This window comes from Athene cunicularia, unplaced genomic scaffold, assembly GCF_003259725.1.
Source record: "Athene cunicularia isolate RWA unplaced genomic scaffold, athCun1 SCF_1, whole genome shotgun sequence".
Lineage (NCBI taxonomy): Eukaryota > Metazoa > Chordata > Aves > Strigiformes > Strigidae > Athene > Athene cunicularia.
The window spans coordinates 168,361-194,978 of NW_020799155.1; the positions used below are offsets into that span (position 1 = coordinate 168,361).

Genomic DNA, 26,618 nt, shown 5'->3' on the forward strand with positions numbered 1-26,618 from the left:
TTCCCATATGCTGGGTTTTATTTTGTAGACAGAACAGTTGACACACTTTTTGTCTCAAAGATCAGAGTGCAGGGCATGTTTGTGTAAGGACAAATTACACAGGGTAGGTGCCTTTGTGTTTCTTAGTTAGGAACACAAGCTGGTATTTCTATATAGAGGTGGGTGCTTTAGCGGTTTTATTAATACAGTGCATCACATTTGTAGAAAAACTAATGTTTATTTGTATGTCATTTAATGAGTGAAACAGGATATAAACTTACAAGGAGCAAAGATAAATATAGTATTCACAATGCCCTCTGGCATATTCACCCACACTTTGTTCTCTTTCTCTCCTTCCCCCTGCTCACATATATGCACCGTACATGTGAGCACACACATATGCGGACATTTGATGCATGGCTTTTATTAGTGCGTTTGCCATTGATTGATTAGTACTTAGTATTAGTACTTCTTCTATTGATTGATTGCAGATGAAGTGACTATTTGACCTTTAATTATGAGCCTTGCTATTGAAAATGACATTGAGCTATGGCTTCACATAATCCATCTGGAAAGCCCGACATGATGCCATTCCCTGGAGTTCATTCAGCGAGAAGAGAAGAGGCCTCAAGGAAGTGCAAAGCTATCAGTGTGTCTCATCTAAAAAAATACTGCAGTTGTTGCTTGCACTTACACAAAAGTTGCAGCCAAGTGCAGAATATTATTTTATTTTTTGCAGAGAGTGAATTGCTAGCTAGAAGTTACAACTCCAAAAGTAAAATGCAGGATTGTCAAAAAATATTTTATCTTTATTTCTTTGTATTTACTAGGTTAAATTATTATAAATTATTTTATCAGCAAAAAATGGGAGTACTGCTACCTGTTTTGGCTACAAGTGCAAATGTTAGTGCTGTAAGTATGATGAACAACAGATTGGTAAAAAAAAAGCCCAAAACAACAAAAATAACCCCACCTTAATAAAATCAAGGTATTGTTTATGATACAGAGTGCATTTTTCCTCACTTGGATTTATTACTGTAGCAGTTCTTTCACTATGGAATTCTTAAAGTAATGCAATCAAAGTTTCTAGGCCACAAAATACTTTCAGGAAAGAATAGAGTTCATTTTGCAAATAAAAACCAAAGTGTTAACTTTCTTTTGTATTGTTTTAATTTAATTCAAATTTATTTTTTAAATACTCGGCTTCTTACTGCATGAGTATACAGAACTGATAGTCTGTATCTGAACAATTCTTAAAAGCCTGCTGTAGTAGATTCACAGACAATTCAGTTGTGTGTGAGCGGATCATCTCAACTACGGATTAATCAGCCCATGCCTTCTCCCGAGTTCCCCAGCTGCACAGTGTGACAGAGTGCATCGTGCTCATGTATAGCTCCAATCTGCTCACACCTATCTATAGTACACTCATGTTTTCTACAGATACTCCTTACAAGAGTTTTCAGAGATAAATAACATATTTGCACGGCCTAAACCACTGCTGTTTCATATTAGCCGGGTTTTTGCTTCATCTGTTTTTTCCAATGCACAAACTTTGTGAAATGCAGTGCTAATCAAGCACAGTCTTCCTATTGTGTGGTGATAATCACCTTTCTCCTTTATATAGAAAAAATACCGAAGTGTTCTAACTTGTGTTAAGATAAAAGGTAGATCATTTTGATTTTAAAAAGGAGACGTCTCTTAATAATTCTGTAATAGAAAGTAAGATGGTAAAATCAGGAGTGTTGCCCTGAGTGAGTATTCAGGCTATACTCTGCAGCGGTTTTGAAATGTGGTGGTTTTTTTCTGCTCCGGGCAGAGAATTGTCCTCTAAGGCAATTATTCATCAAGGTGCTAACTGTGACTAGCGATAGATGTGTGAATAATTCCTCTGACTTTTACATAAAGATCTAGAAAATAATCCTGGTTAATTGCTCTCTGAAAGTCTTCAAGAGTAAGACTTTTGATACTGTCTCTTTTACTTTCAGAATTTTCGTATGAGTGTTGAATGGGAGACATTACTGCTGGTATCGTGTCATAATTCTTAGTGTTATTAGTGCTTGAATTTGCGTATTTTCTTGCTTGTTTCAGAGTTTCAGTCTCATTTCTTTCCCCATGTGTCTGATAGAATGATGTAAGTAACAAATGATCTGGCTACTCCTCTGCCTAGAATTGGTGGGTGCTGACCCTTGGAGTAGAAGGGAAGCTGATGGGAAAAATATGCTTGAAAGAATGTGTGTCTTGTGGAGGCTGTGTCTGGGACAATATGTACCACTCACTGCTGCCAGAGAGTTAGAAACTCTCTTCTATTCCTGCTTCTGAAATCCCAGAGGGCTTAGTGGTTGCTGGAACCTTTAATGAGTTTTGACATGGTGATTCTTTGGGCCAAAATGAAGTTTTTCTCATCTCTTCAGTCTTCACCCAGCATTTGCTTGAAAGAAGCAGCAAGTGATTGGCTGGGCTTTTTCTTTTTCCTCTGCTCTGTGATTTCCCTTCCTTTTGTCCTCTCTGTCTCTGGAAAATATGAACTGAGGGATTCCTATTATGTGAGCTGATAGCAGGGAGAGCAGAAGCACCTGGATCTACTGCACTTTTCTCATGTTAGCATCTTTTCTTGTAGCCAAACTTGAGGGGGCAGACGCATCGCCTTTCATAGCTTGACAGTCTTCTAGAGCCAACGTTTGGTTCTTACCAAAAACATTATCAGTCAGGTTATTACCATGTCATTGGCATGTCTTCTTTCTCAGTAGACCCCAGAGAATGCCTGGGAAATGCTGCCATTTCCTGTACAGCTGCCGTATCAGACCATTAGCAAAACCAAATATAGACTGATGATTTCTGTAACTGGGAATAGTATGAATGTTTCCTTCTTGCACAGACAAACCTACCCAAGGTGAGATGCCATTTTGCGTCTGTGTAAACATTTCTGTAATACTGAGGCCACCGCTCACGTGAAGGGTCTATCTCCACAAGAAGTCAAACTGACAGTTTTGTGTAGCCTGTGGTCACCGAGATAGTCTGTGCCAGAGCATCTCTTTTATTTTCCCTTGCTACTCATATACGTGGCTGGGCAAGCACCCCGTTTGTCTCCTTCAGACCAGAGCATCCCTAGGGGCTCTACTTTCAGGAAGGAAACATTCTGGCAGGCCAATCTGAAAGCAGGAAATGATTCGGTGAGTTATAGCGGCCTTGGACACAGAGTAGCTGATTGTCCCTTGGTTTTTTAATCACAAGATTCACAATATAGCGTGTCTAATCTATTGCAGTTTACTCAATTTTGACCTCTTTGTGATTCCAAAACACTAGAGCAAATTAGAGAATCTCCTTTCCTTTCTGACCTGAAACATTTCTTTGATTAAACCTAGAATGTGGCAAGAAATTCTGTACCAGCTCCCAGGGCTTCCTTTTCATCTGTATACTCTGCTAGTAGTAGGTTTTTTATTAATATTTAGAAAGTTTGCCTCCAGCAGTACTAAAATGTGCATCAGAGGACAACAGTTGTTTACTGTGTTTGAACTGAAGAATCTCACCCAGGAGATCTCATTCACTTGAAGTTTACATCTCTCAATCTCGACTTGCAGAAAGAGATCGATGAATAACAATTGTCATTTCAGAGTTGCACCTCTCCAATTATTTATTTGGTTGTGTGTCTTCCTAGATGTACACATAATTGGATCAGACACTAAAAACCAGATCGCAGGTTTTTAATGACAGCAAGCTCATACCTCTCTATAATAAAAAAAAATAAAAATAAACACACATACCCATCTGTAAAATGATGATGACACAAGAGCCCTCCCTTCCCACCAAAACCAGTTACGGTTAATTTATCTGCTTTAAGAAACATCATTATATTCAGCAGACAGCTGACAGGTTACCCTTGGGAAGATCCTCGTTTGGACATGACTCAAGTTGGGTTTTTTTTTTACCTCAAGCTGGCAGAGGCTACAAGTGTCACCCACACTAAAGCTGGTGAGTATTGAAGATGATGTTGAGTCTCCCTGAGAGAGTTGCATCTACATTTGCTCTCTCAGTGCACCTTCTGGCAGCCAGGCTGAGCTGCTGACTCCAGACACTTCTAAAACGGTGGGCGCAAAGAAGTGAAAAAGCAGCAGCAGCAGCAAGTTTTAGAAATCTATTACAGAATAGTCTTGGGAATCCAGAAGAGGGATCCTCCTCTAAAAGCTGCCATGACCATTACAAGCACGTAGCCCTAGTCCATAGACTTTTAGAATAAGAAATAGTATCCTAGTATTTCCAGGTAGTGAGCTGTTTTCTCAAAATACTTTCCCAAATGACTGGGGCACTGAAGCTTTTCTGACCTCATATCTTCTTTTCTCTACCATAGAAATCAGATGAAGAGAGAATTAAAGGAAAAATTATGCTAGTATTCCTAACAAATGTTTTTTTCTTTATGAAAAGAAGTGTTTCATTGTTTTACCATTTATAATGAATTTGTGTATCATGTTTTCCTTTACATCAAGGTTTCAGGAGAAAAAAAGATTTTAAAAAATCTAATTAAAAGATAGTATGATACAGCTTGGAGAATAATCTTTCCTGCTCATATTTACCAATATAGTGAGAACAACTATAACACGTTTGTAAATGTCTTTTTTAATAATATGTGTAAATAAGATCCACATAATTGGAACTTTATTGCTGAGAAATCTTAGCCTCACTTATGTGTGGAAAGGGCAATAATATTCAAGGAAATAATCAAAATAATAAAATCTCAGCTTCATGTTTTTAGGACATCTGTCAATCTCTTTGTCCAGAATTTATAATGTCTTTTTTAATAATATGTGTAAATAAGATCCACGCAATGAAAACTTTTAATGCTGAGAAAGCCTCAGTTATGTGTGGAAAGTGCAGTAATGTTCAAAGAAATAATCAAATCTCAGTTTTATGTTCTTAGGACAGCTGACAATCTCTGTGCAGAATTCCTTTTGTTGGTAGGTCTAACCAATTAAACCTTCAAAAAGCGTTGTCTACAAGAATTCTAGAGATGGGGAGGAAGTGTTTAAATTCCGTTCTTGCCTAAATAAGATTATTTAATATCTAAACTTCATAGCTTAGATATTGCTAGTGAATTACAAGGAAGAATTTACCCTGCGCCTTGAGCATGTTACATTTATGAAGAGTGAACTGATAACCAAGCAATAAAAAAAACCCAAAACAAACTGAAGTGTGAGGATCAGCTTACATCATTGCTATGCCTGCCTTGCGGTGTCAAATTAAGGATAAGTCACATTTAAAATATGACTTACGGTGGTTCAATTCATTCTTGAATTCCCTGTTAACTAATTACTACTACCATATTGTCTGACAGGTGGAGGTGTTTTGGTGTCTAAGGCACTAGTCTTCAGTTGTTGGTGTTAAATGTTTCATTGTTAGCAGCTGGGAAGATTGCCTATGTTGTTCATGAAACATCACTTCCAATCTGAATGCACCCCTTGAAAACCCAGAAGTAGACAAACTGTACTTTCTTTCTTTTCCTCACAGCTTTTACATTTTTATTTACTTAAAACTTTTATAGTGTCATGATATGCTGTTTCCTAGTAACTGTACTTACTTTGCACTTAAATTACTGATTTCTGTGATGAGTATAGTGAGTCAGTTACCTGAAGAACAAGAATTAGTAAAAGCATTCAAAGCATATTATTGGTTTTTTTTCTTTTTTATTCTTGTTAGAGTTATGGCAAAAGCAATATCTTATTTCTCATTCATTTCTCTTCCTTCTTCTCCATCTTTACTTAAATATTAGACCAGTCCAGTCTCTTACAACAGAGTGTGGGTCTCAGCAAAATTCTTGTGTCCTAGCATAACTATATGGCCAATATGTGACCACACAGCTCTGATTCAGCACGGAGCCTTCCCAATAGCTCTAGTCCTCAGGTAAGTCATTTCATCTGAAGCGAGGGCTTGTTGAATATTCTGGTAAATCATTGTTCTTCCCCAAGAAGAGGGACAACAGTAAAAATGTCTTTGAAAGTCCATGCAGACCTCCATAGCCCTCCATTTTGCAGTCTTCCCCTGCAGCTCTTCCAGACTCCCTTAACATCCCATCAATCCCTTGTAAAACCTCCCCCTCAGATGTTTGTTGTCACCACTCTGTGAGGCTGTTTTTTGCTTTCTGTTACACTTACCACTGACCTGAAATGTGAAAATGTACTGAAAAAAATTGTCTTTTTTTTCCCCTGAAAATATTTTAAGCACAAGTCTTCATACAGCATTTATGTGGGCAAAAAGGCAAGAGGAATGTAGTCTCAACTACTGCAAACATTGCAGATCCTTCCCAATCAGAGACTGAGTGTCATGTCACCTGGAGGCAGTTGTGGTTGTGCTGATGAATGATCTCTCTATGCCTACTGGCAAAAGTCAAATTTCCATGGTAACAGTAGTCTTTGTCACTGAGGTGTGATTAAACCAAAAGCACCACACACCTTTGTACCATTGTAAACCATTGTCTAACCACTGTAGATGGAATCTTACCGTGACACTTATTTCCTTCTGGACAAGAGAGTAGCAAAGCTTGTCTATTACTTCTCTCAGCACTGATTCCTTTGAAGAGTGCAAAATGACTGTAAGGTCTAGGATCTCTTGGTTAGGGCTAAGAGCAAAAGAAATCTCAAAGTTAAAACTGGAGTGGGGCTGGAAAAGAACTACTAAATTTTCCTCTGAGGAATTTTTCACCTTGGCCGCCTGTTTTAGGCTCAGCTTCAAATAATCTGTTCTCCCTCCAATGTAATGTGATTTTGTGTTACTTTGAAAGGTGCTTTCTTCAGCTGAAATGGGAAGACTCAATATCAGGTGAATATTTGTATTGTTATGGGTTATCAGATATCATTCAGCTACTCCCATACCTGAAAAAAACTGCACCTGAGGGAAGAACATTTAGCTTGAGTTCAGTGCATGCTTTGGAGAGGGCATGGAGGTAGGAAAAAGAATCCTTAACCAGTTCATTTGTCAAAAGTATCTTCTCCTATTGTGATCTTTATGTCATAACAGAGTCTGAAAAAGGGCAAGAAACATCTCCTATCCCTGGCTAGCCTTCACTGAGGAGAGGCATAGTATATAGACTTCTGTTTCCTCAAAACTAACCATACCAATGTGATTTGCCTGGGAAGAAACAGGGACACCCTTAAGAAAGTCTTCAAACAAGACATTAGCAGCATGTTGCCATTCTGGTAGCTATCTGCATGAACAGCCTTCTCCTAATCCTCTAAACTGGATTTTGCCTAGATCTCACCACCCCTTCCCACGATGCAGTCACTGGGCAATACTATACTGAAACTTGGCGGTAAAATTTCAGGTACTCATTTGGCACTGTCTTCGCAGGGATAAGGTCAGAAACCCCCTGCTCTGGCACCTTAGGAGGGGTTTAATGCGATACATGCCCCTTTTTACACACCTTTTCTCAATTGAAAAAAAAAAAGAAATAGTTATTTGACCTACTAATGTTTCCTTCACATCAACCCCTGATCCTTCAGAAAGAGAGTAGCATGAAGAGTGTCGGAAAAGCTACCATCATACACTTGATTCATTTTGTATATTGCACTTGAAGATTATGCCAATTGAGAGTTCTGAAATGTATAGAGGAGTAGCTGGGAGAACTGAAAATCCAGAGGCTAAGGCTTTTCTTCAAAGTATCTCCACTGCCTCTGTGTGAGGGTTGTTTGGCATTCTGATTCCTGATGCCTGGTGGTTCCATAGCCCTAGTGATGACCTCTTTGTTTTGCCCCAAACCCCTTTTCCTAAGAAGAAATGCTGCAGTGTTTTGTGATTTGGAATGTGTTTCAGTAATGTAAGCAATAAAGTTTTAGGATAAATTGTTTGTTATGATTACATTGAAGGGGAAAAACCTATACAGTAAAGTATGTAAGTAGAGCATCTAGCAATAATTCTGCTTTGGGTGTGAGAGATAATGGCCTGTGTTTCAGTGGTAATAAAAACATTCTATTAAGTTCCCTGAACCCACTGCAATGTGATAGAAAACAGCAAATGATGAAACAGTGCTTTAAGGGGAGCATACACATTCAGTGAGCATAAAATAAACATACTAAAATAGAAAAAAACCCTGATTTTCAGTACTTATTGTTTTATCACTTCCATCGTGGGTAAAGGATAAAAGAAAACTCTTACTTGCTTGTTAGAAGAAGAAAGCTCCTACTTGAAGTTCTTACTTGGCAGATGTCAGTTGAAAGCTCTGCTATGGAATATGCTGCAATGTCAAACTCTGTTGGGTAATTTTAGACAAATGTGTCATGTGTGACATGGAAATATGGCATGCTGTACATTAGTGATTTCCCAAGTGTTTGGATCAGGTAGTAATGTGCTGAGAAAGTGCTCTTTATCTCTCCACGCAGTGTACTTGTATAGCAGTGGGGAAAGGCTTTTGGTAGAAATTACTTTAGTCAGAAAAAGAATCCATTTACAATATGTGCCTTCTAACATCTTTCAGACAATGCATTGTATTAAAGAGGCATTTTTTGATTAATGTTTTATAAACATTTTTCAGCATGACAGCTTAAAGTCCCTGTAAAATTGTAAATGCGTGCATAGTGCTCACTTCCATAAAGTCAAATGCCATCTCATAAAGTCTAGTTGGATCCTGTCAGTGACAGTGACACAGAATCAGTACCTTGGAGCATTAAAATTAATTTGCTTCATTTATATTACTGCAGTGATAGCTAGATGAAAAGAGTCCTATATTTAAATTCTCTTAAAAAATACCTTCAAATGTTTTAGGATTTTTTATTATTATTATTTTACAGTTAACTAAATGTAGTGAAGTGCAGCATAATATTTTCATGGACCTTTTAAGAAGGTGACTACAAAATGTGAAAGTGGCAAAGGGGAAAGGGGAGGATGTGGGAGGTTGTACTGGGTGCAAACCTGGAGGAAGGATAAATAGCTTTCAGTTTTGCAGGCTACTAGAGAAACACTGGCCTTTGACCAGGGCTGATAAACCCCAGCCTTCGAGCCACACTGGAACACCCCAGAGCAGTGGAGAGCAAACGGGGCTTTCCTACACCAGCCTGTGAGAGCAGTCCTCTCAATCTTCCTTGTCATTGTTGAAGGTGACAGATAAACAGCTTTTCTCTTGCTAGCTCTTCCTCAGATTTGCAAAGGCCTTACGTGAAATGGGCTGAGTGAGGATGCAAAAAGGGAGAAAAAAATGAAATGTACTCTGTATCACAGGCTTAACTCAATTTATCTCGGTTTCAGTAGGGACTGGTTTTAGTGCCCACATTGGAGCTTAGTAATTTTAGTGGAAGTACACAAAATTTACCTTGCTGCAAGTGAGCAGAATCAAAGTCTTAGGAAGCAAAACCAAGTGGGCTAGAAGCATCATGGGAGTGGAGAAAAGGAGGAAGAAGGAGGAAGGGAGAAAATACAAACAGAAAAAGAAAAATAACCTCTGAATACCTAAGCAAAAAAGCAAGGAGGAAGATGGGAACACAGGGGAGCACTGATAGGAGAAACGTAACCAAAGGAGAAAAAGGCAATTCAGGGTAGAAAGCTTGGGAATAGCAGTGATCCTTGTTTGTAAGGGATATCTGTGGGATGATGTCAGAGCTTCCTCCCTTCTGCTACAGCCCTCTAGTCCTGGCCAGGTGAGGTGCTCTTTTCTCACCCAGCTGGGTACCACGTTCCCTTTTTCTTTGGAGGAGAATGGGATGGACCCCTGTTTTGCACCTATCACAGTGTCTGGTCAACTCTGATCCAGGAGTTGGACACACATTCATGCAGTAAGGCTGTTTGAAAGATTTTTGGCAACTCGACAGTTTGTTACACCCCTACTTTGAGCAAAGCTGCCCAAGTTGGCACCAAACCACAGAGGAACACTTTGTCATTCAGTTTTCATGAGTGAGGGTCTTTGGCAAAGGACTTGAACTAAGCTGCTGGAAGCCTGTAACTTCATAAACCACAGCAAAGTGAATGGGTGTTTGTGGCATGGAGCCTTCAGACCATGACAGCAGTCTTAAAACCTAAGGAAAAGATTGTCCATAAACTGATAATGCCAGTGTGCCTCCTTCAGTGTCAGTCAAGGTGAAGACCCATAGAAGTCAGTCCAATTACCCTGAAGTGCAGAATAGCATGATTAATGGATCCTTGAAGACAAAACAAAAAATCCTTACACACATTATTCTTCATACGTGTGAAGCCTTAATGCTCCCTCCAGATGGCAAATAAATACCCTAGTAATATTGGGGGGTGGGGAGGGGGAGAAGGTGCAGTGTCCTTTGAGGAAACTTAAGACTAAGGTAGTGGTCTGAGTTTTAATATCTGTGATTTGATCCTGTGCAAAATTTTATTTATCTGAGATTTAGTGTAGCTATCAATACTCCATTAGCACCGGAAGCTATATGCTATAACAGATGAGGAAAAGAGGAGCGGACAGGCCAAAATAAAGATAACCATATCCATTTTGCTTACCGCCTTCATCCCTTGCTATCTATCCGAAAGACTTAAACTCATCTCACTCACTGTATTAGTTTTGTTATAACTGCACCTGTTCATGTCACTACCGTTTCAGTCAGTGCTTGTGTTACAGCTTCTCTTAGCGCTAGTTCATAATCTCCTTTTGAAAATGCATTACAGGCTAAGAGTCAGCATACAGCAGAAGCCCAGGCACTTTAACATCACTTTTCTTCCTTTGGCTAGGATTTGGTTTTCATTTTCTTTGCGTTTGTTTTTTTTTTTTTCCCCCAAAGTGTTTTATATGTATATATTGAAAATACAAGGGGGTTTGTTGGTTTGTTGTTTTTCTTTTTAAGAGAGGTAAAAGTAGCTATTAAAATATGTTTTTACTAATTAGGATATTTGGAAAACATTAAGCAGTCACACTGATGCTTGCAGTTACTATGTATCGCTACGGAAAAAGTTTAGACGACATTTTAAAAAATAAATAAAACCCCTGCTGTTTTGTTTAGCTTTGTGGTAGGTAATATTGTTGACACAAGCATTTGTGACTGTAGTCTGTGGATCTGTGTCATGAAATATTTCTGAGAGAGTTGCATACTGGCAAAGTTGGAATTATAAAAATCAGAAAGTACAGAAAAAGGCAACAGGACCTTTTCTTTCCATTGAAGTGATGCTTACCTGCAAAAAAAAAAAAGTATTATTTCTTCTTTTCACCAGTTAGTTTTTCCCAATAAATAACAGGAACTTTAATTGCTCATCAGTCGCTTACAGGAAGCTATTGTTGTGACATGTATTTAAACAAGCTGTGAATTAAGAACCTCTTTCCACTCAGTGATCTAATTATATTGTCACACTAATTATAGTATTTTGTATTTATATTTGACAACTTTAATTTTCTTTTCCTAGTTTACTGAAATAGCTTTCCTCTAGAGAATTTACCTTTTAGGCTGGAATTTCTCATCTTTTCTTTCAGAAAAGGTGCATTAATTTAAAGCATGTCTCAGTCACTTTGGATCCATTCTGTTCACGTGTCTGCTGTTAGTTTTCTGTGTGATCTTAGGCTAGTCATTTTAGTGTTCTCCGATTCTCTGTAGGAGTCCTGTTCAGCTTACTAAAGTGTTTTGGATCTATGGATGAAATTGCACTACCAAAACACCAGGTACCCTCTTATGAACATAAATATAGCCTGTTCAGTTTATTTTTCTGTGTTTAGAGAATAGAGAATGGCCTGCAAGGATTGACACTTGGAAACAGGCAATAAAACCTTTATCTGTTTACAAAACCAGTATGATAGGCATTTGAAGTAAATTACACTCCTTAATACAATGTAAACGCCCATTTAATTTCTAACAAATACTATCTATTCCCAAACCCCAGAAATTAGTATTAACAATGAGCTCTATTGTGATAGGTCCGTGATGTTGTTTTGAAGGTAATTATAATATTGAAATTAAGCATGCAAACCTTTATTTATTTGATTCAATCTTTCCCTGGAAATATGCATATAAGTAAAGGCTACTAGTATGGGGATGATATTGTTAGAGGTGTAATGTGATGAAGCTAATCAACATAATTACAAGAAATGGTGCTGTGGAAACATCGTGAAGATTTCAGGAAGCCTAGACATGGGTCAGCAATAGCGGGCCACTGGTGGAGCAGTAATACTCAACAAATAAGCTCTTTCCTCACATAGGGAGGAGGCAGCTTTTATTAAGGAAAACTTGAAAGGTTGAGAACAGCAATTTATCCAAGACATAAAGAAAAGTTTATGCAGATATGGCAACTTGGTCTGACCTGAAACATCTACTGATGGGGGAATGGAAGGCATGTAACGCAAAGCTGAGCTTTTTCTTTGCTAAGATAGGAGACACACAGATGAGCTCTGTGTAGTCTGCTTCACTGCAAGGTTGATGCTGGCAGAAGACCCCTAGAATGACACTCAAGATGAGGGAGAAAATAATGTATGTTCTCAGGGGGCTCCTGAGGAATTACAGCTGCTCTTGTTGGCAACTGTTCAAATGTCTGGTCAAGCAAGATGGGGATGGTTGCAAGTTTTGCCCACCCCTACGCTTTGTGGAGTATGGTAGCAAAGTCCCAAGATTTAAATGGGTAATTTTGATCAATAACATGTTTGAAGTAAACATAATGGGTGTCATTACTGCAAAACTAAATCAAACTTAATTTTACATGTCACGTCATTGAATTTGAGTGCGAATTCAAGCTCTTGGGGAAAAATGGGCCATCTCTAGCTCTTAACACTCACTTCTTCCAGCATTTAGCAACTTCTGTACGCCAGCTGCTCCCTGAACTCTTCATAGGCACGACCACTTCATATTGCTCACTCAGTTCACTGAACCTTTTCTGTCTCATGCTGCATCTCTTCTGAAACACACAGGCTGAGCAAAGAGTTTTATTCTCTAACACATGAGCGCTCACCTGCAGAGTCCTTGACTCTCTACCATGACTGCATGAACCAGTGCAAGCAGGAAAGGCTGTCATTTGGGTACTCACCAACTGGCAGGGAGCATGCCAAGAAAACGCAACCCTCCTCCAGCAGTGAATGGGCTGCAGAAGGGTTACAAGCAGGAGTCAGGCAAGCTGGATGGAGAACAATCCTGAAAACACGGAACAGAGCACAGTGAGAGGACGCAGTAAATGAGCAGCACAGAGCTATGCTCAGCAACCGAACAGCCGTGCTATAGCAGAATGTATTTTATATGAAGTCTTCAGCGGGAGTTTGACAACTATTAGCATAATTAGAAAAGATCTTTTATGGCATTCCCCTACTCCTTCCTTTCTGCCACAGAACTTTCTCTGCTGTGTTTTTTTTTGTTCATGTCCTTGCTGGTTTATTTGGGTTGATTTTTTTTTATATAAAACTTATGAGTCTTCATTTTGTTTCTTTTGGTTTTCTTTTTTTTCTTTTTTTTTGGTGAAATGTCAATGCAACATAAAATGCTTTGGTTTTATCTGGAGTTCAAAGTCTAAGGTGACAGTCTGTCTCCTGTTTTTCTGCCTGCAGGGATTCCAATGCTGAAGATAGTATTTGCAGGTTATGAGCACCTGTCCTTAATTTCTGTCCCCTTACTCATCTATCATCCTGCTCAGATTCTTCTTGGCAGTCTATTGGTACCAACAATAAAATCTTGGATGGTTTCTAGGCAAAAGGTAAGAATTGCTGGTTTTGATTTATAATGAATGAGAAGTGTGCTATGAGGAAAAAGATACCTAAACACATGTCTTAAACTCCTCAGGTTCCTTCTTGGAGATCCCATGGTAGGGGTTTTTCTGTTTCTTTACTTCCTTTATGACAGCAATAGTCACAGTAGTATCAAGTTAAAAATGCTGAACTTTATCCCCCTTGGCTCTGAAAAGGTTCAGATCTTGAAGTTACACCTCTATGGTTAGTTCAAATTATGAATTCATTCAAATTATGAATTCAGATTATGCCCAATAAGAATGGCTCCATCTTTAAATGGCTCCATCTTTAGCTAATAATCACAGCTTTGGATCTCCTTGATGGAGAAGTGGCAAAGATCTGTCCACTGGCATGGCAGCTGGGGAAATCAGGTAAAATGAGAGCACCTCCTGAACTGAATTGATGAAAACTTTTAAATTTTTTCTGCTTGGGTCACCCTCTACATTAGCAAGAAGTCTACACGAGTCTGGTGCATCACATTTCATGCCAAATTATGGCATGGGATAGCTTGTAGGATTAGAGACTGTAACCTAGAGGTTTTTACATTGACATCAGTGATTCAAATTATGCTTATTTCAGTATGAAGTGAACCTATTGACATCTTACAGCCATTCTGTGATCTGTATGAAGTAATTGCAATGGTTTTAGTCAGGTACTCAGGACAGTAGTAACCACCTCACAGAAAACTAGTCCATGTAACTGATTTTAATGCTGTGTTTAATGTTCTGAGATAATACGGATCAAGAAGATGTGGCAACTGAAGCAGTTTTTGACAGCTATTTTAGGTGAAGGTTTACACCTACTGTGGGAAGCCCAGCACCACCAGTGCCCTGCATTCTCCACTCATCAGTGGAGAAGGTTTTTTTGATAACTTCCATGTTTCCAATTTTCATCAAAACCCAACAGGCTGCCATTTTAGTAGCTCCACTCCACTGAAATCACCTTGCTATCTTAAATGCTAAAATTCCCCAAATCAGTGATTTGCATGTGGCTCCACTTTTGGCTAGGTGAATTGTAAAAATCAGGAATCAGACCTTAAGATAAACTTATTCTGGCATCCAGAAATGAAAATCTGAAGAGTCATATGTCATTTCTCCATCAGTCTGAAAGTCATGGTTTTGTTAAATCAGAAATTATCAGGAGACACTGCTGGTTATGTAAAGAAAATTCCGTGCTATTCCTGCAGAAAGATAGCCTAAAGTTGACACTACTGGTGACGGAATGATCCCTGCAGTTCTGGCTCCCCTTCAGTGTCTAACTGCTCTCTGCTGCCAAAACCAGGGGTGGAGCTGGAGCTCCTCCAGATCTCCCTGATCCTCAGGGGTGGTAATGGCCTTGAGGGGCTGCTGTCAGTCACTGCAAGTTAACACAGCCTTTAAACAGGGCATCAGAAAAGTCAACCACTGCTGAAGAGATTTACACTTCACCAGCACTAGTTTCTTATTCATTAAGCGTCACATAAACCTCCTGGGTTAATCAAGACTGTAATGCTACTGCAGAACCACTTTGGGGGATTGTTCTGTTGCAGCAGTTTCTTCAGTTGGTCTTCTGTATTATTCACAGATATTATTTTAATTACTCTTTGAAAAAAATCAATGAGGTTGGGTCTCGTACAGTTGCAATAAGTATAATAGAAGTGAATGTTGTGACTTGATAATGGTCTCCCGCTTTGAAAATAAACATGTCATCATCACCCTTGATGTTTATTTTCTATAAACACCTTGGCTTCATTTTGGCATCTCTCTTGAAGGGGGAGGCGGTTACCCAGTCACAGCACTCAACTGCAGTGACATTCTTACTTAATTATGATAGTACATGTGATCTGGTTGTATGAAATTGAATTTAAATATTTAGAGGTTCATCTACACTAAGGTATTTCTAGTTTGTAAATATGGAAGCAGAATCTGCCAAACTACAAAGTTAAAAAACTGTTTCCCCAAAATGTGGAATGATGCCTCTCTCCAAAGTCTGCTGCTGAGTAATAGCCAAAAGACTCATCTCAGATGGGTAGATTTAACAGTAGTTAAACGCTGGTATTTCTGAAAGCTGGTGTTTCTGAGGGGAATATAGCCTATTTATTTTTAAAGGTTTAGATTTTTTTAAGGGTTTACATTTGTAGCTGGAGTGTTTTTCAAGCACTGCTTACAAGTTTTAAATGTACAATATTAAAGGTTAATATCTACAATAAGAAGACCCATCAAACATCTCTCAGACTTATTTAGTCAAGCCTCCGGAAATGATAAGTCTCTCACTCAGCAGGCAAATGCTGGTCTGTCAGAGCACTACACCCAAAAGGCTAAGGAAAACAGACGTTCCACATTTCGGGAATTTGCAATTTTCATTCATTTCCCTCTCACTTGGGCCAATTCATTCTGCACAAGAAAGCACTGAGCTTTATTACTGTTGCAGGATGCACCAACAAGAGGCATCCTTCAGAGTGACCACATTGCTACACAGAAGCTGCTGAAAACCTAACATCTTTTAAGCCTGTCACATTTGCCTCCTCTAAGTTAGAGAGGCTGCTTCCTGCCAGACTAGAAGCGTGATCACCTATCATTCGAGCTGGACTTCTGTCACATGCTAAATAGATAGTTCAGAGACCATAGTTGGCCAACCCCGCGGGGAACACAGAGCTGGGCCCTGCCATCAACCGAAGGCGTGTGGTTTCTCTCCTCCTCAGCAGGAGTAGACTAGAGCTACAAAAATCATCTCAGAAAGGGAGGTATAACCATCAGAGGGGCGTGACATCCACCACTGCAGCAGTGACTATACTCTCAGCAGGCTTCAAGCCGCATGGAAGGAGGCCAGGTAGCACAGAGGGGTTGGCAGAAATTTTCTTCACAGTCTTTCCCTAAGTGGGTCAAAAGCTCTTGTATCTGTGCCACAGGTGGTTTGAGTGGGGTCCAAATAGTTGATTTCTAAAAGACATCTGAGACCCACCTCCGCTTCCTTCACTGTCGCTGCAGCCGTACTCCTTGGGGTTCCTCTGTTAAGGCTCTCTGTACACGAGGAGGTATGATGGGCTATTAGAGATAAAAATGTCGTCACAAACCCCAGAGTGGCCTGTCAGCTGTGTGCTGACTTCTCACTTAGCCTCCCAGAAGTACACGCAGCATTTTGTTGCCCCCAGTAAATATAAATCTTGTCTTGTGCTGTTGGTTCTTTTAAGAATATGAAAAAGTGACTGTTTTGTTTATTGTTCACAGGCTCTGAAGTTAACCAGGCAGCCCAAAACACCTGTGAAGGTATAAATATGGAGATGGCCTGTGTCACAGTGAATGTATATATGTACTATACTGTACACACAGACAATTGAGACAACTGGGTATTTGTGAATGTTGCTTCAGTGCATATTTTATTTTTTTATATATATATATATATATATATTATAAAGATACCTGTTAAGTGCCTTACAGATACATTTTTGGCAAAAGCATTGTTTCCAGAAGCCACTTTGTTGGTTACTGCAAGAGGTTGTACAGTATTTTGGAGTCCTTTAGGTTTTATTTTTCTAACTGAGTGAATGGTCACGTCTAACAGCTGTTTCTTCCATTGCCCCTGCTTTGAAGTCAGGGTGCACCAGCTGTAAGTCTCTATTTTAAAGTAGCCAAAATGACCAGAAGCCTATCCCACTGCTGGCTTACCCTGGGGAAGAGCTTTCTGAAGGTTCTTTTTTTCCAAGATTGACTTGAATTTCTGTGTGACTCTGTTACACTCCCTAGTCATATGACTGTGACATGCCTTTTTCTTCTGAGTTTGTGTATACTCAGCATGGGGCCATCCATTGGATAGAAGCTGAGAAGCATGAATTATTTGCATTTGTTGACACAGTTGTCTAGACATTCCTTCAAAGTTAATGGTTTCTCAAAAAAATTCTTTCAATTCCATTGTATGATATTGTGCCATTGTATATCTTAAATGCCTCATAAGCTTCTTCAAAGAAATGGTCTGGTGCTTGGGTTATGAGTGAAGTATTTGTGTTTGCAGCTAGGAGATCTTTTATAATTTACCCCCGAAGAACACAAATTTTTGTTTTCCTTTTTTCTTTTCCTTCCCCCGGCGCAATGCACGGAGATCTGCGGTGACAGAATTTAGGATGCTAATATTAAAACAGCGCCTTTATTGTAGTAAGCCAAGCTATGTTTTCTATATTGCTGCATTGGTAATGAGTAATACCTTGTGAAGACAAGAATGTTGACAATTATTTTTTTCCAATTAAAAGGTTATAGTAAGAGAAACGCTCTCAGCTAATTTGACAATCAGTCACAACTTTTTAAAAAATAAAATGTTACTCTTTTTAATAAACTTACATTAAAAAAGAATACAAAATACTAAGACGAGTGTTGAAGAGAAAGGAACACAGGCATGTATTTAAACATAGAGCCAGCACTGCATCTTGTCCTGGAGATTACGATTTCAGAAGTGTACTCTACTCCAGACTCTGTACCCATCTGCAAAAGCTGTGCTGGCAATTGTGCATTAAAACGTTAAACGGAATGAAAGAAATAGGTCAAAGTGGGATCAATATAAACGCAGAAGTTTCATGTGTGCCATGGTTAACATTGCATTGGTGCAACTGAGCGCAGATGCCTTGGAGCAGATCTGTAGCAGATGTAAATTATCATAGCTCTGATAAGGCTGTAGCCATTTACACAAGATAAAGATCTTGCGTATGACAATAGGCATGTTAAATTCATATCCTTTTACAAGCCTTAGTGAAAGATATTGTGTTTGGTTTACCTAGCCTGTTATTCCTGTGAACAACAGGAAAGTAGTCTGGTACCAATCGTAGGTACTTTACCTGATGGTCAGTCAGTGCAAGAGTGCTCTGTTTGAGAAGCTCTTGGGAGCTGGCAGCATCACCTTGCTCAGAATTGTTATCACCATTAAAACTACCATGTAACAAAAAAGTACGTGAGGTGGCAATGTGCTGAATTCTTTCATTTCCCGGGAGGGGCCTGAGCAGGCGGGAGTGCTGGGGACACTGTCCACCACCCGTGTCCCCCGGGGCTGTGCTCTGCAAAGGGCAGTGAGTGGTGAGCTCACGGTTTTGATCAGCGCCTCCTTAGGTAGCATGGTCAGATCCACCAACAGGCCAACCTGCGAGGTAACGAGAACAGCACGCGTGTTCTTGGACCAAATTCAAGGTTCCCCTTTCTTAAGCATGCTCACTGGTAACTGGCTTCATGTGGGAAAAAATTCCTTTGCCTGGGCTTAAAAACCCTTCCTGCAGCTGAGAGTTCAGACTCAGGACAGTTTCTTTTTGTTCTGTTTCCATAAACCTGAACTTCCAGAGTATGTAAAGACTTAATCCCAATCCCACTGAATTCGATAAATCTTTGTGTTGGTTTTGAACGGCAAAGCAACAGGCCCAGAAAGAGGGCTCGTTTTTTAAAAAATACATAGGAAGAATTCAAGCATACAGTAACTTACTATGGTTGCGCCAATGCTAGATAGTCAGAACACTGCGAGTACCCTTACTGAGCTACCTCTACGTACTGAACCTCCGCCTTTCAGTACATCCAACGACTTGCTTAGATTCCACTGAACACATCCTTTTTCCTTTGTTAAATTTTTTCTACATTTACTAATATTTCAAACTGTTTTAAGATGGAGTTTTGTTATAACCTTTACAAAGTCCTTGTTGATTGCTTGGGGCAGCCTAAATATTGTGCATGAGTGTTGGAGGTGTTGGTCTAAAGGGAATATGAAGCAAAATTGAAATACATATGTTAAATCCATACTTAATGAAACTTAATTATGCATCAATTCTGTTATGTTTAAAGACTGTTAAGATGTTTGTTTTATGACTTGTTATTATGCCTATATGTCTTTAATAAACAGAATGGTTTTGAATTTAATTTTAATAGGAAAACAAGATAAAATTAACTTCTAGGTTATCCTCTGTTATTTATGTTTTGTTCTTTCATGGGTAAGCTTTTAAACTGTTTGCTTGTTCTTCAAAAAAAAAAAAAAATCTGTGGTCTATACGGAAATATTTTATGAACTAAACTTGGGGAAAGAAGTCCTCAGAATATTACAAATTAGCATCAACTGAAAATTAATTTATTGAACTCTACCAGTTTTTCAGTAGAGGTTTAGAACAGTTCTGAATCTTTTCAACGTCTTATCTTTAAATTTAATGGAGAGATATCTGGTACTGAGCATCATCAGGTAGAACTGATGGCAAATGAGAACTCTGCCCATGTGAAAACATAAAGGTTTTAATGTTCATCAACACTTCTTATCTTCTGCATATCTATAATCCCATCTAATGATAGCAGAGGAAAAAAATGCCCAGACAATAAAAGAGCACTTCAGATTCTGAGGTCACAGGGAATCTTAGCACTTTGTGTTGTTAGTCAAAGATTTTATTTCCTGTTTTGTATACTAAATTGAGAAGCTTTTGATGACCCTAGTAATAGGTCCAAGATAAATAATTTTTTATGTAGTTAAAATCTAAATTGTGTTGTGTTTTTTCTTACAGATCCTTTAGTTAATGTGAATAGGTTATATGACAGAAAAGGCAATCTCAGCAGAAGCTGCACAGTTGTGCTTGTTCACAGAGCAAAAGGAGAGTAATCCAGCAGTTTGGCTTTACAGAAGTAGTCCCCTAACATTATTCTGGGAGTCAGGAAAAGAGGAGCTGTTAGTTTTATTTGTGTACGGTTTTCTGTAGAAATACCTTGACAGCAGGAGGTTAGAAGGCAAGACGAAATATTGTCTGTCTGCAAGCACATTTATTTTTGTGCAAGTGCATATGTGCATAAGAGATGAGCAGTTATGTATGTAGCAATCACTAGAAAGGACCAAGTCTCTGGTACACATTTTTTTTCGAGACTGCATATGGAGAAAGAGCTACTTTTTTGATGTTATTCTGACATTAAAAATGGAATTTCAGACACTGAATTGTGTTTTGTATTGAATCATAATCTCATACAGAACCTTTACAGCAGACAATCGCAGCACTGTATTTGTAAACTGTAGACTATTTTGCACTTAAATAGATGTTGATGCATTTGGGAATTACAACACAGTAAAGGGCTAAATCATAGTTTCTCCATTTTGTTATAATCCAAATGCATTTATATTACTATTATTATAAAGTGCCAGAAACACACACAGTCCCTCGCAAACGCGTTAAATAGACAAGAGACTAAATTCTGCCCTTGGTTACACTTGCACATCTCCAGTGAAAGGGCTGTTAAGCTGCAGAGGGTCTCCCTAGGGAAGCTGTTTGAAAAGCCCTGCCATTGTTCTAACAAAGCTCAGTGATAATGTAGCACATGAGGAGCGTAAATGAAGAGTATTTTACTTTACATTCGATGGCCTGTCCTTTCCAGCATGTAACAAACGGAATCTCTTTTGTCCCTGTTTCCACGGGTAGCACCATCTCCCAGACCAAAACTACAGCATCGTATCAGAACAGTGTCATAAGAGGGAGGTTGTCTCCTCTTTGCCGTTTTCTTGCGTAAACCATGTTATCACTTGCGATCATTAGACTGCTGCTTCTTTCGGGAGGCATTCTGAATTAAAGACTTCGAAGTTTATGTGTACGGTTCCTGTAAAATTCCTCTTCATCAGAGCTGGTAAGTAATCTTCCAGAGAGCATGGACAAGGACTGTCCAGTGGCTTCAGATGTGCAGGACTAGAGGAAGCAATGCCAGGAAATGCAGGTGAGAGGCGTCGCTACAGGCGGGTCTGCTTCATGCCAGCATCTAGAGCTGTCGTAGAGGTCACGAAAGCAACCTCTGAATTGTTCTCTTGCCAGAAAGGTGGAGAGTGAGATCTTCAGTTAGAAATGAAATTAAATTTGTTAGTGATTAAAAGGACAAGAGAGATGTGTTGGAAGCAATTGGTGCCAATGAGGCCTCTCGGCTGCTCCCCTAAGCAAATTGCAGTCTCGGTGGAATTCAGCTTCTCAGTCCATCAGATTGCAGTAATCAAGTCTGGAGCTGATGGGAGCGTGAGTCACCACAATTTACTCATCAGCGGAGGCCAAGTTTTCAGAATATTTTTAGATGCATTTCTGCAGAGATTTCTGCCAGCTAGTGACCTACAGAGTGACAAGAAAATGATCAGTAGCTGCTGTTGAATCAGGCAATGCTCCCTCCCACCTACCCTACTGGCTGCAGTTCTGGGCAGGGAGGGCAGGTAGATCAAAAGCCTTTGACATTCTTACATAGAAAAGAGCTGCACTGAGTTGATCCCAACACCCAGATTTGTTAAATAATAAAATAACCTGTTAATTCTTAGCCTATCTGGTAGGTTCAAGTGATCTCTGACTGTGTTGCTAAGACAGACCAGAAGCAGGCGTGAGATTAGAAATTGGTTGTGATCCCTGCTCAGAGAGACAGCCGATACCCAGCAGCTGCGGCACACAGAAGAGGCCGTGCATCTCCCAAGAATCCCGTGCTGGTGCGTATTGTCCGCTCTTTACCTGTGTTCAAACTTGCCACCTGGCACGGCCATTTTTCGCCCAGTTAAGAAGGAAAAAAAGTCTGTTTGCATGGCATCCTCTGTGGGTGGGCTCATCTAGTATAACCGTAATAAAACCAAAAGCTTGAAGATGTTCACATGCTGATGTTAGTTTATCTCTGTAAGAGAAAACTTACTATTTATGGTCAGTTTTCCAATGAAACGTTCCAGATTCTAAGGGAAATCAGCTTTTTTGAAAGGGGAGAAAATGGGCTGCCCCAAAGGAAAGACTATTTCATTGACAGGATTAAAAAAATTATAGAGGTCATGTGAGAACTGGCCTTTTGCCACAAGAATTGCAGGAAATAAAATTTGAGAGTCCCGTGCCAATAATTGGGTATGAAATTCTATTGACAGAAGCTTTTGCAATTCTGGGCTCTGTTTCTTAGTGTTGTGACTGCAGTCCTTCCCTATCAGTGTCCTTTGTCTGCTGCACAGCCTGTAACCAAGATGTTAAAAAATTCTATCTTATTTCCTGGTGCCTTCCCCATGTAGTTTTGCTACTTCTTGTCAACAGTGTTTGATGAAATAACTGATAAAATGTCGGAGATCATCTCTTAGAGACCCCATCCCGTAGCAGCGTGACAGGATAAAGGTGACCAGGAAACCAGGGCAGCTTTCCATGATGCAGCTTGCTTGGGGGAGCAGAAGTCAGCTTTTGTGCTGACACTGAAGAACTTTACCCATGAAAATTACAGTTCTCGTGTTCCTCATTAGGACTCACAGCTCCCCTGGATGGGAACACCCATGTGCACATGGGCTTGCAGCTCACCGCTGTACCCATTATGGTTGCTGTTGGTCCTTTGGGCAATCCTATAGTACTGTGTGGTATGTTTTGTCAAGTTCTTCAGCAAATTCTCACTTGTTCTGTTTTATAACATTGCTTTAAATTATGAGAAATTTTGGGAGAACCTCACTATTTTTCTTTATGGCAATTTTATTTTTTTTTTTCAGTGAAATATTTTAGATCACTCTGTCTGAAAAAATACCTGTAATTTCCAAACAGTGGCTTGGGACTAAAAAAGATTTGTGTATATCTGCATGGCTCACACTTTCATTCTGCCCCTTCCCCAAAACACACACGTGTAGTCTTTCAGGTACCTCACAGCAAGTTGCCTAAAGCCAGACCCCCTTTAGAAAACTGCTACAACATCTGATTAAGTCCAATTCCCTGATAAATAAAATATATCCCAGAGGCATAATAGCATACTAAAAATAAGAGCATGACACAATTTCAGCCAGCTAATATGGTAACTCTATTTGATGTAGCTCACAGAGTGTTAACACGGGAAGCCTATATCTTTTCAGCTCGGCTGTCCGCGAGCGTCAGGCAGAGATCTCTCCCCAAGCTGGAGCCAAATCTGGCAGCGGTGGGAGCAGCAGCGTGGGAGCAGCACTTCCCCAGGGCCCCGGGGGTTTTGCCACCCAGTGCTTGCAAACTTCCCCTCTTTCTGCCCCCCCCCCAACATAAAAACAGAGCCGAGTTGTGATACGTGAGATTTTTGTGTGAGTCAGGGGAACAGAATAAAAGCACTGCAGGCTGTGGAGCCTGACTTTTACCATGTTGCTGATCAAGTAACACGTATTTGTGATGCGTCACACTAATGTGTAACCTCTCTGATGATAAAGGGCATAAAGAGTGGTATATAGCTATACTATTGCATACCAATATTCCCACATAATCTCATTTAAAGTATCTATCAGGACATTGTTTAAACAAGAAAACTCAAATCTTTCCAATCTTTCCAGTACCATTTTTTTGGAAGACTTTTAGGTAGCTTTTTTTTTTTTTTTTAAGGTGCATATTACAGTAGAAAAACTGTTCTCCATGTGTAGTAGGATGTATATTAAACCATTATCTTCTATGTTCTGTAATATTTTACGTGCATTTAAACATATTTTGCTTGTCAAGATCTTTACTTCTAACTCTGCTAAGCAATTCATCTCGTTTGAATTTTTAGCTTTGGTATATACAAAAATAATGTGCCCGTGTATAGCAAAAGCAGCAGCTTCCTATGTTTAAAAAAAAATAAATTCAGTGAGAGATTTCAGTATTTTTCAATACTAGTGAAAATAAAACTTGAGTTTGTTAAGATGGCACAGTGGTATTCTTTGAATAGCTGCTGCTTGGAATGTGCTTGAATTTTTTTTTTTTTCAGAAGCCCCAATTTAGGAGTTTATTGTCTTAGCAACAGAATGTTTGTTCTGAACAATCCCAGAAGCACAATATGTTAGCAGAAGGAAAAGAGTATTTATAGCCAATAATTCAGCTGTTATAAATGATGACTGTAAAGAAAAAGGGTTCTTTTTAAAACTTGCTGCCAGATTCTGGTTTCAAGATGCTGAGTAAGGTAAGTAGTGTTCTTTTGATTAACAGTCAAGCCTTGAGTGGTTTTCATTTAAAGACGACTTTATTAAGCTTTTTTCTCAAATTCATCTTTTTTGTTCTGTTTTGAACAGGCCCCCATCTGAAGAAAACTCGCAATGACTTGTTAGCCTACATTAAATTCCCACTGACAAACAGATAAAAATTATTATTAATTTGCTTGGCCATATAAATCACACGGATCACCAAGCATGTTGTTCATCTTTTCTGCATATTATTGCTTTAAAAATGTGATAGTTGTCCTCTGAAAATCAAAACTCAAATCAGGCTGACTTGAAAAATCTGGACCGATGGTTGTGTTGGGCACTTTTTTTTCAGTTCAGAAAATGACACGAGAGCTGGTGAGCCCGGATCCTTCGCCTCGAGGGATCTGTGAGTTGGTTCCCTCAACTCGCTGTGTCTCTGCACCCTTGGCTTCATCGGGGATTTGGCAACTGGGCGGCAGCTGGGGACTGGAGATAACTGGTGCCTATGGAGGAACCGCTCCGCTCCTCCCTGCCCCAGGTGATGGGCTGCAGCCAGGCTGGCCGCCGGCCGCCAGCAGAGTTCAGCTTCTGCACGGTGCTTCTGTCCCTCTGTGTCTGTCTGTCTGTCTGAGTGTGTCTGTCAGCGTGTCTGTCTGTCCAGGGGTGTGTGTCTGTCTGTCAACATGTGTGTATGTCTATGTGTCTGTCTGTCCATCCGTGTGCGTGTGTGTGTGTGTGTGTCAGCAGGTCTGTCTGTCCGTGCGTCTGTCTCTGTGTCCATCTGCGTGCGTGTGTGTCAGTCAGCAGGGTCTGTCTGTCCGGGTGTCAGTCCAGGAGTGTGTGTGTGTGTGTGTGTCAGTCAGTAGGTCTGTCTGTCCGGGTGTCAGTCTGGGTGTGTGGGGGTGTGTGTGTCAGTCAGCAGGTCTGTCTGTCTGTCCGTCCGCGTGTGTGTTGGTGAGCAGGTCTGTCTGTCCGGGTGTCTGTCTGTCTATCCGGGTGTCTGTCTGTCCATCCGTGTGTGTGTGTGTGTGTGTCAGTCAGCAGGTCGGTCTGTCTGTCTGTCTGTCCGTCCGTGTGTGCGTGTGTGTCGGTGAGCAGGTCTGTCTGTCTGGGTGTCTGTCTGTCTATCCGTGTGTGTGTGTCTGTCTGTCCATCCGTGTGTGTGTTGGTCAGCAGGTCTGTCTGTCCGTGCATCTGTCTGTCTGTCCATCCGCGTGTGCGTGTGTGTCGGTGAGCAGGTCTGTCTATCCGTGTGTGTGTGTCTGTCTGTCTGTCTGTCCATCCGTGTGTGTGTGTGTGTCGGTCAGCAGGTCTGTCTGTCCGTGCGTCTGTCTCTGTGTCCATCTGCGTGCGTGTGTGTCAGTCAGCAGGGTCTGTCTGTCCGGGTGTCAGTCCAGGAGTGTGTGTGTGTGTGTGTGTCAGTCAGTAGGTCTGTCTGTCCGGGTGTCAGTCTGGGTGTGTGGGGGTGTGTGTGTCAGTCAGCAGGTCTGTCTGTCTGTCTGTCCGTCCGTGTGTGCGTGTGTGTCGGTGAGCAGGTCTGTCTGTCTGGGTGTCTGTCTGTCTATCCGTGTGTGTGTGTCTGTCTGTCCATCCGTGTGTGTGTTGGTCAGCAGGTCTGTCTGTCCGTGCATCTGTCTGTCTGTCCATCCGCGTGTGCGTGTGTGTCGGTGAGCAGGTCTGTCTATCCGTGTGTGTGTGTGTCTGTCTGTCTGTCTGTCCATCCGTGTGTGTGTGTGTGTCGGTCAGCAGGTCTGTCTGTCCGTGCGTCTGTCTGTCTGTCTGTCCATCCGCGTGTGTGTCGGTGAGCAGGTCTGTCTGTCCGGGTATCTGTCTGTCCGTGTGCGTGTGTGCCGGTGAGCAGGTCTGTCTGTCCGGGTGTCTGTCTGTCTGTCCGTGTGCGTGTGTGTCGGTGAGCAGGTCTGTCTGTCCGGGTGTCTGTCTGTCTGTCCGTGTGCGTGTGTGCCGGTGAGCAGGTCTGTCTGTCCGTGTGTGCCGGTGAGCAGGTGCGCCTGTCCGGGTGTCTGTCTGTCTGTCCGTGTGTGCCAGTGAGCAGGTGCGCCTGTCCGGGTGTCTGTCTGTCTGTCTATCCGTGTGTGTCTGTCTGTCCGTGCGTCTGTCTGTCTGTCTGTCCGTGTGCGTGTGTGCCGGTGAGCAGTTCTGTCTGTCCGGGTGTCTGTCTGTCTGT

At 40.6% G+C, this 26,618-nt stretch overlaps 1 protein-coding gene across 1 annotated transcript in view; it reads left to right on the plus strand.

Moving 5' to 3' along the window:
* Nucleotides 1–16,984, plus strand: part of SLC10A7 (solute carrier family 10 member 7) — a 158,348-nt gene extending 141,364 nt beyond the window's left edge. Inside the window, exons 12-13 of the mRNA XM_026867003.1 lie at nt 13,427–13,572; nt 16,810–16,984. Coding sequence (XP_026722804.1) covers nt 13,427–13,572; nt 16,810–16,854 — 191 coding nt within the window. The 3' untranslated portion in view covers nt 16,855–16,984. The remainder of the gene's footprint in view (nt 1–13,426; nt 13,573–16,809) is intronic.
* Nucleotides 16,985–26,618: the final 9,634 nt, after the last annotated feature.